The sequence below is a fragment of the Nomascus leucogenys genome, chromosome 4 (assembly GCF_006542625.1).
Source record: "Nomascus leucogenys isolate Asia chromosome 4, Asia_NLE_v1, whole genome shotgun sequence".
Classification (NCBI taxonomy): Eukaryota; Metazoa; Chordata; class Mammalia; order Primates; family Hylobatidae; genus Nomascus; species Nomascus leucogenys.
The window spans coordinates 5,453,474-5,466,131 of NC_044384.1; the positions used below are offsets into that span (position 1 = coordinate 5,453,474).

General features: G+C 40.1%; 1 protein-coding gene across 1 annotated transcript in view; it reads right to left on the minus strand.

The window, feature by feature from the left end:
• ZNF407 (zinc finger protein 407) overlaps nt 1-12,658 on the minus strand; it is a 473,707-nt gene that overhangs the window by 435,351 nt on the left and 25,698 nt on the right. Inside the window, exon 2 of the mRNA XM_030810262.1 lies at nt 773-5,512. Coding sequence (XP_030666122.1) covers nt 773-5,459 — 4,687 coding nt within the window. The 5' untranslated portion in view covers nt 5,460-5,512. The remainder of the gene's footprint in view (nt 1-772; nt 5,513-12,658) is intronic.

A 12,658-nucleotide genomic window follows, 5' to 3' on the forward strand; every position in this document is an offset into this window, starting at 1 on the left:
CTAAGCGGAGCACAGTGATTTAGAAAAGCTGTCTATTTAAAATAAAGAATGTATGGCAGGTTTACAGAAACAGTGCAGTGAATTTTTACATAAATTTAGAACAGTAGCTTATGCATTTTCCACAAAAAAAAAATGTTTTTTAAAAAACTTTCCACCTAAAATTAAACATTAAAATGGAACACTAACTGTGACAGAGCACAGAGACTAAATCAGGTGCTACCTCCAGGAACACCAGATCCCCAGCACATGTTAACTTTGGAAAGTGGTGGCTAATTTTGATCCACAAAGGTAGAATCTTCTTACCCGGAAGTTACACTTTTGGATATAAAATATCTAATGATGAATATTTTTGCATGCCTAATATTGTAAGAAAATTTGATTACTCCATTCCTTAAAAGTCACTTAACATGTCTTCTGAAATTATAAGGTGCCACTTAATATAGACTTTGGAAAATCAAATAATTAGGACTCAGAAACAACTGAAAAGCCGCCAACAGACAGCAGATTTTAAAAGGCATCAGAGGGACTAGGCTTTTTGACAAAATTAAAAGAAACTTGTCAACTAACCTGCCTTTGAAATCACTAGGGCTTAATTACCCTTAAAAATGTTAAGTGTCAACAATGACTTATTACAGACAAGCAGAGCAGCACACAGCAGTGAAATGTGAACCGGGTAGAAAGCCAATGAGCAGCCACAGGTAGGGCTGCGTATCTGGATGGGAACAAATGGCCCCATGTCCTCACTGACTTGGTTTGCTGCAGAGCTACATACCTGTATGAGTGCGAATGTGTGCCAGGAAGGCCATCGAGTTGCTGCTTCGACACATCTTCCCACAATACTTGCAGACGTTTCCCTGGTTTTCCTCCCTCTCGCGGTTGATTTGCTCAGTGTCTTCCACTATATACTTATTCACCTCCCGCAGCAATTCCTCATGCTGTCCTTTAATATGTAGAAATAAATTCTGTTCAGAATCAAAGGGCTCTGTGCACTTGACACATTTAAAGGTGGCCCCTCCCTCCGGAAGCTCTTCCACACTGGCCTGCTCATTTCTCATGTGGCCGGCACTAGCCAGATGCTGGTGAAGGTTGCTTTCGGTATAGAACGACTTTCCACAGAGTAAACAATGGAAGTGCTTCTCTTTTGTAGGATGCTTCATGGCTATGTGAACGTTCAGTCCACTCAGTCCATCCGCTAAGAAGCCACAATCATCACAGCGAATTCGTGTAGACTCACCAAGGGAACTGCCCTCAGATTTCTTCTTTTTCACACCTTGAGCACAGTCTTTCAAGGGCAGCTCACTAATTCTCACTCCCGTTGCTATCAAGCCCTCTTCAGACTGGTCTATCAACTCACCATCTTCAGGGTTCTTTATTCTTATTATGGAGGAGTCAAATCGGCCAAAACTGTACATGGCCTGCCCTTTATCATCAATACTAATTATAGTTTCATAGACATCACTATTTTCAACTGTGCTATCAGAAGCTGGGCCGTCCTCCTCCAAAATAAATTCTGTTTCATGTTGTGAATTCATCAGAATTTCCTTATTCTCCAGAACGGGATCTTCTTGGACACCTTTCAAGTCTTCCAAACCATGCCCATGTGCAAATTTGTTCTGACCCCCACTCTCCAGATTTCCCTGTTCTCTGGTTATTCTTGTCACAACAAGCGCAGGGCTTTCAGCCGAGTGCTCCCCATCGAGCGTTGCAGGGCACAGGTGTCCGTGGGGGACAACACCTCCACTGTCTCCCGCGCTTCCTCCTTCACCCTCACAATGGACACGCAGCTCACCTGCATCATTCGGTATCTCATGGTTTTTCTTTGCTATCTCACAATTTAAGGCAGAGCTTCCTGAATTTTCATTTTGAAATCTGCTTGGGGAGCCATAGTTTGAGGAAATAGTAAGGGACATCATCTCCTCGGGTTTCCTAACTTTATCCTTGACAGGAGCCTGTTGGAAAGTCTCACAAAAGGAATGGTCTTCATTGAAATTAGATCCTTCTTCAGTCTCAACTTCTACAGAGTCAGCAGCGCAGAGCACTTTAGACATATCTAAATTAGTGTTCTCATTCAAAATAGGGCAATCTGCAGCATTTCTAGATTTAAGAGTATCAGATGGTTGACCTGAAATTATTTGAAATTCCTCAGAATTTTGTTGATGCCCTTCTTCAGGCATAATGATGTTTTTGGACATGTCCGCAGAACCAGCTTCTACATTAGCAGAGTTGAGATAAGACTGCCTTTTCATTTTGTGTTTCTCTGTTGCTGCATGCCTGGTCATCTCGCGACGAGTCACCGCGTAGTAATCGCATGCCATGCAATAAAACTCAAACTCTTTTGTATGTTTCCGTTTTACATGCAGCTCTAGAGAAGCAGAGGAGTGAGCACTAAACTCACAGTGCAAACACTTATTCTCACCTGTGCCTGTAACATCTCTCTGGGAGTACACATCCCCCTGCTGGGCGAAGTCTTCTGGCTCTAAAGATATTTGCTCCTTTTTATCAAGAAGATGGCTGTTAACTTCTCCATCTAGAGAATGAAATACATTTTCAACTTCGGCTTCAACTGAGTTTCCACGATCGGGCTTTTCTAAAACGGAGGTGGGTGACTCAGCTGGTTTGTCAGCATGTTCATCTGACATGGTCGCTGCTGAGCCAGCATTCTTTTTACCAGCTTCAAGGCTACCCCCTTCAGGGCCAACAATGATATCTGAACTGTGTTTTCCACTTGCTTCTATTTCTACCCGTCCTTTATGTTTCTTGGTGGCACAATGACGTTCCATATCTCCCTTAGTTACAGTGTAATACTTACACACTTTGCATAAATAACTATATTGGTGACTGTGTTTTCGTCTAATGTGAACAGTCAAGTTTGTAATACTAGAGGCCAAAAGACCACAGTGTGAACACGTCCGTGAGATGTTACCTTTAGGTCTCCCTCTCTTTGGAGTAGTGGTTGAAGCTAATTCATCATCTTTGGTGCTACCACCAGCCTGTGACAGTTCCTCAGGTGCCAGCATGCCCTTCTCAAGATAGGAATGCTCTTGTAATTGCACACCTATATGGCCTTCAATCCTTCCATTTCCGGAGACATCAAACTCTTCTTTTTTATCATTTGCACCTATACAAACCCTTTCAATACATTCTTCAAAGCTTAAGCCAATATTATTTTTCTTAGCATTTTCAAGATGCTTGCTTCTTTTAATGTGTTTCTCCATTCCTTCTTTGCTCAATGAATAAAGATTACAAGCTTTACAAAGAAAATGATAGTCTTGACCATGCCGAAGTTTTATATGTCTCGTGAGAACAGTAGAAGATCTTGTTTTATAAAAACACTTCTTACACTGAAACTGAGGCTTACTGGAATGCCTCACTTCATTACCATGGCTTACCCTGGACTTCACAGGTTCTTCCTGAGATGCTTTTCCTGCGTCATCCATAGACTCTTTTGCGTTTTCTGATTCTAAAGTACTTAAAGGTAAAGTCTGTAAAACCAAATCACTGTTAGATGATTGCGAAGTCTTTGGTTGAACCAATGAATTAATATGCTTCTCGGTGGCTTTGTGTTCTTCCATGTCTTTTTCAGACAAAAAGAACAGATTACAAGGGGTGCAAAGAAAATGCATATTGTGCTTTTCCTTCATGTGGTCTCTAAGATTTATTTCATCCAAGGATATAAATGAACAACACTGACAACTCAGGACAGAAGCAGTTTGCTGATGCTGGTTACTGTGCAAATGTTCATCTAAGTCCCTTCTTGACATACTAGAAAAGTCACAAGTATGGCAGTAAAATTTCATCTCTCTGGCATGGCACCTTTTCACATGGATTTCCAAATCTGTCCTATTTGTAGCTACTTGCCCACAGTCTGTACAAGCACACAACGTCTGAGAGTCAGGAGCTGGCTTCACTGTCAGGGAGTCCAGCCCGGAGTCCGGAGGACGGGCACTCCCCCAGCCCTGCTCCACCTCCTGGGTTTCTGAGGTAGTCACACACACTCTATGTACACTGTTGCTCACTTCCAGGTGTTTCAGCACTGACTCTGCATCGTGTGTTTTCATCTGTGTTCTCAAGTGTTTCATATACATCCTCTGAGTTTCACTTGTACCTCTTTTAATTCCTAAAAGATTAAACCTTTTCTTTGCCTGGCCCTTCAAGGTGAAAGTGCTGCTTCGTCGACGAAAGCTATTACCCAACACGAGAATATTTCGCTCGGGTCTTGGCCTCGAGGTTACACTGATACCGTGTGCTGCCTGAAGGGTATTTTTGGTAGATTCCAATTTCTCTAAGAGATCCTCTGAGGTTACTAAGGTGTCTAGCTTTTTACTCTGGTTTTCAGGATTCTGAGCTACACCAAGGGAAGTAACATGTTCTTCAACAATCTCTACTTCCTGTGACGAAGTATTTCTGGAAGGCATCATTTCAACAAGAAGCTCACTGCTACTACCACTTTGTTTAGAAATACTTCCTCTGAAATCTTTAAATGTGCTTCCCACATTTCGTAATCCTTTTGAATCACTATTCTTTGCTATTGGCTTAGAAGTTCTTGGTTTCGAGTGGACATTTTTTGTTGCCATTGTACGTGATTTTTTAGGAAAAGGTTGTTTTGTTAAGATCTGTACAAATCCTCCACGAGCGGCCAGATTCTGACGACGGAGATGTGTTTTGCCAAGATAATGTGCATTCAACAGGTTTTCTTCTGCACACTGAAAACCACAAAGATCACAAGAAAAGACCTTCTGTGGCCCATGTGCTTGTTTGATATGCATATGTAGTGCTGAGCTGCTCTCTGCTTTGTGGCTGCAGTGACAACAGGTATATTCCTTAGACTGCTGCATGTGAGACTCAACATGTTTTTCCAAGTCAGAGCAAGAAGAAAACAAATGCCCACAGATGCTGCACTTGAGAACTGTATCTACACTCCCAATGGTACAACTAACACTAATTTCTTTCAGGGGGGAAGGAGATTCTCTTTCCAGATCAAGGGAAACCATTTCCTGAGCAGATGTTTTTGCAGTGTCTGTTTTCAGAGAAACAACATCAACAGTGCTAAAATTGTGAGAAGGGGAGAGGGCATTTGGGAGACAAGTGCCTCCAACTGTGCAGTCACTGAGAAAGGTCTCCTTCCCTGTTTCATCTAATGCAATACCCTCTTCTGTGACTGAGCTCTCAGAAGTTTCTAATCTACAAACACCTTGCTTTCCAGATTTAAGGGGCTCTGCCTCATCTAATCTCCTACGTTTGGAAGCATGTTTATTTCTGTCTTCTCCTATAACAACACTATCAAAGTTCGATGATTCTGAAAAACCTCTTTTGCCCATAGAATTCTCAGGGAAACTTGCTATCACATCAGATACAGGCCCACCATCTTCATTATGGGATGAAAGCTTTGTCAAGTCTTGTGCTTCTTTGTTTATCTTTTCATCCTCGTCATTTTCGGGTTTATTCTCACTATCCATCATTAATAAAGTGCTGATGATGCTTCTATCTAAGGCGGCTCACTGGCACTCATAACCTGTGAAGTAAACAAACATGGTATTAAATCTTGAATATAAAGACACACGTATTAGTCCAAAACTAGATGAAAAAGTATCATGAAGTTAGCCCCAATGAAACACCCTTTATACTGAGATGAATTTGATTATACGTCTAAAGTCTTTTATTAAAAAGTACGAAGTAGGATTTTAGGAACACCATGTCACCCTATTGTTGACTCCAGAAGAAATACTATGGTATCTTTGGTAGAAAAAGTGATTTCTCAACAAGCTTGCAGAAAAACTCCCATATTTCAATTCTCTGTACCAGTATACTTCAATTTACTACCCTTTAAAGAAAAAAAAAAGAGAAGCTCTCCTTTCAAATTACATTTCAATGAGCTCCTACTCTGTAAAATATATTAAAAGGAAACTGCTGTGACACAAGTCTAGAAGTGAGGGCTTCCCCTCCTTAACCCCTAACAGAAGCCCAAGTCCTATGTAAAAGAAACATAATTTTAAAACAACTGTTTCGGCCGGGCGTGGTGGCTCACGCCTGTAATCCCAGCACTTTGGGAGGCCAAGGCGGGCAGATCACGAGGTCAGGAGATAGAGACCATCCTGGCTAACACGGTGAAACCCTGTTGCTACTAAAAATACAAAAAAATTAGCCATGCATCGTGGCAGGCGCCTGTAGTCCCAGTTACTCGGGAGGCTGAGGCAGGAGAATGGCGTGAACCCGGGAGGCAGAGCTTGCAGTGAGCCGAGATTGCACCACTGCACTCCAGCCTGGATGACAGAGACTCGTCTCAAAAAAAAAAAAAAAAAAAAACCACTGTTTCATTCTTTTCTCCTAAAGCAAAGAGATTTACCATGATTTTTCTAAATATATTCCAATGAACAACATGTATAATCTCATTACATATCACCATTCGTGCTCAAGCTCTTTTGCCAATGAAAAGCCACTTCTAGTCCAGCTGTCAATCATTAATTTCTTCATCTAACAGTCATTTTATATTGTCTGAAGGTTAATGGCAAAGGGAAATGTCAGTGGTAGAGTAGAATTAATGGAGTAAATTTTGAGGAAAAAAAGAATTTTATTGAATAAAATGCCTTGAAATCAATAATATTGATTTTATTTTTCATTATGCTATTTAATTCAATTAAAACATATCATTTTCCATTTACTTTACACCATGATTGGAATGTTCAGCCAAATGCCACTTGATTCCACGTTAATAAAAAGGCATCAACGTATTATAGTCTCAAGGCTAACGACAACTATTTCAAACTATTTTAGCTATTTTTTCCATAACATTGACAAATCAAATGAAGCCTATTGCTTTGACTCAGCTAAAATTAGGCAACAAAAATATACTTATAATGTAGGACACTGAAAGCATGAACAATAAGAGAAAAAAACAAGTAAACTGGACTTCATTAAAATGAAAAACTTCAAAAGACACTATGCTTCAAAAGCCACTATCAAGAAAGTGAAACAGAGCCCACAGAATGGGAACACATTTTTGCAAATCAGATATCTGATAAGGGACTTGCATCTAGAATATATTTTAAAAACTTTTGTTACTCAATAGTAAGATAAATCAATTTAAAATGAGCACAGAATACGAAATACATTTCTTCATAGAAAATATACATAATACACGTATGAAAAGATACTCTACATCAGTAGTCACTAAAGAAATGCAAATCAAACCCACAAGGAGATACCATTTCAAACCCACTAAGATTGCTATACTCAAAAAATCAGATAACAAGTGTTGGCAAGAATATGGAAAAACTGGAACCCTCATAACACTACTAAGGGGAATGTAAAATGGTGCAGCCACTTTGGAAAACAGTCTACCAGTTCTTTAAACAATTAAACATGGTGCTAGCATATAGCACAGTAATTCTACTTGGAGGTATACACACCCAAGAGAAACGAAAACATATATCCACCCAAAAACTTGTATACAAATGCTGATTGCAGTATTTATTCATAACAGCCAAAAGGTGGAAACAACCCAAATGTTTATCAATGGATGAATGAATCAAGAAAATGTGGTATCCACACAATGAAATAGTATTCAGTCATAAAAAAGAATGAAGTATGGGCCAGGCACAGTAGCTCACGCCTACAATCCCAATGCTTTTGGAGGACACGGAGGGAGGATGGCTTGGGTCTAGTAGTTTGACACCAGCCTGGGCAACACAGCAAGACCCCAACTCTAAAAAAATAAAAAATAATAAAAATTAGTGCCAAGTGCCTGTGGTCCTAACTCTGGAGCTGAAGCAAGAGGATTGCTTGAGTCCAGGAGTTCAAGGCTGCATTGAGCTACGATCACACCACTGCACTCCAGCCTGGGCGACAGAGACAGAGACCTTGTCTCTAAAAATATAATAAACAAAAATAAAATTAAAAATGAAGTACTAACATGCCACAATGTGGATGGCCCTTAGAAACATTATGCCAAGTGAAGACCATGTACTATATGATTCCTTTTTATATGAAATGTCCAGAATAGAGAAACCTATACAGACAGAAAAATAGACAGCCTTGGTTTCTCAGGGCTGCAGGCAGGCAGGCAGAATGGAAGATGATAGCTAAAGGGTAAGAGGTTTCTTTCTGAGGTGATAACAATGTTTTAAAATGTACTGTGGTGATAGTTGCACACATCCATGAATATATTATAATACTAAAATCCATTGAACTGCAAATATCTCAATAAAGCTGTTTAAAATATATAAATTGTCATATATTATCTATAATATAAAAGTATTTGGAAAGGAGTAAAAAGATAAATATACCTAGTTTTATTGCACTTATAAGACATTCAACATTAGTTCAGATACATTCCTTCAGAATAGGTTCCAGAAAATATAAATTATATAAGAGTAGCTGTTTTAAGTGAAAAAACATCTCTGGTCAAATAAGTTTAGAAAACTCTAGTTTGTTAGCCAGCTGTGGTGGTGTGAACCTGTAGTCCCAGTTACTCAGGAGTCTGAGGTGGGAAAATCGCTTGAGCCTCGGAGTTTGAGGCTGCAGTGAGCTACGACTGAACCACTGCATTCCAGCCTGGGCAACAGAGTGAGACCCTGTCTCGAAAAAGAAAGGAAAGAGAAGAGAATAGAAGAGGGGTGGGGTGGGGCGGGGCGGGGCAGGGCAGAAAGAGAGGAAGAGAGAAAGAGAGAGAGAGAGAAAACTGAACAAACATTTCTTTACTGCAGGATTTCTCCATTTACAAGCTCTTCCCAACCTTAACTTGATTACAGAACCCTTCGTTTATAAAGAATCAAGAGACTGGTATTGCAAAGGATCCTTAGGAAATGCTCTTTTGGCTGGGCACAGTGGCTCACGGCTGTAATCTCAGCACTTTGAAAGGCCAAGGTGGGCAAATCACTTGATCCTGGGAATTGGAGACCAGCCTGAGCAACATGGCGAAACCCTATCTCTAACCAAAAAAAGGAGTGGGGGGGGAGAGGGGGAAACAGAAATGCTCTTTTCTATAAAGCATTGGTTTGCTATTCAACATTTGCAATTGAAGAGTAAAGGGAGGAAAGGAAGTAGGAAAGAATCATGCACCCATTTCAAAACCTTCACTTAGTGCCTACACTATACCAAGTATTTTTGCCTATAGATGCTGGATATACAGCAAACACCACCCAAAATCTTAGTCCTGTGAGAGCTTACACTGTAAGAGATGAGACATCGAGACAATACATTGCTTAAAACAGATATATTGTCCAATCCAGGGCAGCTGCTTCTGGTCAAGATCAAGTCACAGGGACTGGATTTACTCTCATGTTTGAAACAACTGAAAAAAAGTAAATGAAACCTATGAAGCAACAGTGCAAGATAGTTGACATCAGATACCAAAGGACAGTGATTCGTGAGACGAACACACTAGGTGAGTCCGGCTTTCTGCCTGAGAAAGTACGCAGGCCATAGCACAAGGAGGGGCATTATAAGTTGAGGATAAAACAAAGGAGAGGAGAAAAGTGGAGAGAAAAAGAGGCCCAGAGATCTGCAGAGGTGACGTCCCAGGAATCCCTATCAGGATACAAAGCCCTCCCATCCTTCCAGCAAGATGCCTCAGGCACCTTCGCAGTTGGTCCCTGGTAACACCAACGCTCCACCATGGCAACCACTGTTCAGAATTCTTCCATGATAGTTTAGTTTTGCCTGGTCTAGTAAAATGGAACCATGCAATATGCTCTGTGGGGGAAGGGAGGTCTGGCCTCCTTGGCTCAGCCTGACGCTTTTGCTGCATATGTGAGCAGCGTGTTCCGTTGCACTGCTGGGTTGCAGTATACTGAATAGATACACCACAATTCTGCTGATAGACATTAGGGCTGTTTCCTTTTGTTGCTATTACAAGAAAGCTGCTATGAATATTCTTAGTTCAACAAATATGTACTGAGCGCCTACCAAATGAACGGAATTGTAGTGATAGCAATGCACTCATGCACTGAGATAATATTCTGTGGGAGTCACATGACATACACACCAGTGACCTCAATACAAGGCCATACATGATCATGTGTACAATACAAACTAAGATCTACAGCAGTATACTTGAGCAAGAATATCCATGTGTTTTTACAAACATATTTTTTCATTCTTTTGTGTAAATATCAAGGAGTGATACTGCTGGGTTATAGGGTAGATGGACATCCAACTTTCTGAGAAACTGCCTGAATGATTTTCAAAGTGCCTGTACTGTTTCACATTGCTAGCAGCTATGTATAAGAATTCTGTTTGACCCACACCCTCACCAACATTTGATATCAGTCTTTTAAATTTTAGTCACTCTAGTGTGTATGGTTTTAATCTCCATTTCCCTGATGCCTAGTGATGGCACTGAATACTTTTTAATGTGCTTTGTTAGTCTTTTGGCGGTTTCTTAATTTGGTTGTTTTATTATTGAACTGCTTACGTATTCTGGATATAAATCCTTTGTTAGATATATGTTTAACAAACATTTTCTCCCTTTCCATTTGATTAATGGTGTCTTTGATAAACAGAAGTTTTAAATTCTGATGAAATCAATGCTTTTTCTGTTATGGTTATTTATATGTCTAGTTTATTTTCTGTCTCTATATGCTAGACTGTAAAGGCATGATTTATTTTATCCAGCCATATATCCCAAGAGCCTAGAACAGTTCCAAGCACTTGGAAGGTACTAGAATGAATGCCTCATTGTGATATAAGAAATGTCTAATATCTAAGTATTCACAGATGAAATTAAAAATGCCTGCAATACACTTTAAAATAGTCCAGGAGAGGGACATGGTGAAGTTATGTGATAATGATTAAAGCTGAGTGACAAGCACATGGGGATTCATTATACTATTCTATCAACTTTTGTATATGTCTACATCTATATAGATAGATAGATACAATGTTTAACAGAAGTTCTGCTTAAAAACATTTTAATGCTTAGCCTAAAACAGCAGGAACTCCCTTTACATGCTCAGTTTACCACGTCTTCGTCTGCAAACACTGCTGCAGCACACGACTGTCCCTTTCACTAGGCACCAGCAAGAGTTCCACCTTCCAAATACATAAAGGGAACACACAACACTATATTACTTAGGGAAGACATACACACACACACACACATTTGCTTGGAGTGAACACTGTTGAGGACATCTGACTCATATTTTTACAGACAAAAGAATGACAACTACATGAATGCACAGAAGCAAAATAATGAGAGCCTTAATCTTCTAAATAATGGCTCCAAGAATTCTAAAACAAAAGGAAAAAAGTTTCCACATTTGTTATTTCACAACTGAATTCTAAATTAATGAAATAACCCAACACAACTGAATTTCTAAATTAATGAAATAACCCAATATCTCACTATATCAAGAAATAACAATAAACATTCAACAAATAAATATTGAATGCCGACCACATGAAAGGAACTGTAGTGATACAAATGTAGTCATGCATCGGGGTAAGATTCTGTGGGGGCCACATGACATACGCACCAAGAACCTCAATACAAGGCCATATATGGTCATGTGCACAATGCAAACTAAGATCTACAGAGTATACGTGAGCAAGGAATCATACTCCCAAGTAGAACATTTAACTCAGATAGCAAAAATATCATTTGAGCCTAACCTTGAGGAAATTAAAACTGTTTGTCTTTTGTTGAGGGGGCAAGTAGGAACAGTTAAACATCTCAAGGAGAAGGCAGCGATCCGGCAAAGCCCTAAAACACAAACCACGAGCACGTAAGAAAGCTCTCAGCCATCCAGAGGGCCACGGCACTGGCTTTCTACCACAGACTGACTTAGAAAACTGGCAGGTGGTCGACCAGGTCCAGATCACAGACAGCTCCATATTAAGAGCTGGATTTTATTCATCGGTGCCAGTGGGGAGTCACTAAGACACAGCTCTGCTTTAGGAAGATTAATTTTTCAAGATGCAAGACATACTGAAGGCAGAGACAATCTAAAGGCAGAAAGAGCTCAGTGTAAGAGTTTAAGTAATACGGTCCAGAACTAGAATGACATCAGTAAGCAGGGATGCGGAGTTGTTTAATAGGTATCTCAAAGCCATCTAGAAGGGATTCAGCAGGTGAGAAGGTTTATGCTGATGTAAAAGTTGTTTTTAATTCACTGGGAAAGGTTACTAGAACAAGCAGCATATTACCAACAGAGCCGGAATGAGTCTTTTTTAAAGAAGAATTCAAAAATCATCCAATTGGGACAGTTTAAGGGCTCATTTTCCTGAGGCAGATGTCATGTCATTCACTCAACAAACATGAACTGAAAGCTTATCATGAACCAGAAAGCCCCTCTGGTTCTCCCCGGAACAAAGCGAAAACAGGCAGAAGACTCACTGCCAGCTCTCAGAGGAAGGCGTGATCTCCTTTCCCTCTCAAAGTACCAGTGCTTGTAACCCAGTGGAGAAGTAGAATGGGCCTCAGATTTCTTCCCACAGTAAGGTTTCAAGATTGAGAAGACCCGGCAAGTATCTAGACTAAAATAATGGATGTGTTATTAAACCCAGTCTTCTTAAAGCATTACATTGCCTATGCAAATCATCAATTCCCTTTCCACACACCTCTTCACTGTGCCACCAAGATTCCCCAAGTATCCATCTTACCCAAACACTCAAGCAATTGTTCCTTGACTGTAAACATAAGTACCATGTAGCTTTATTATCT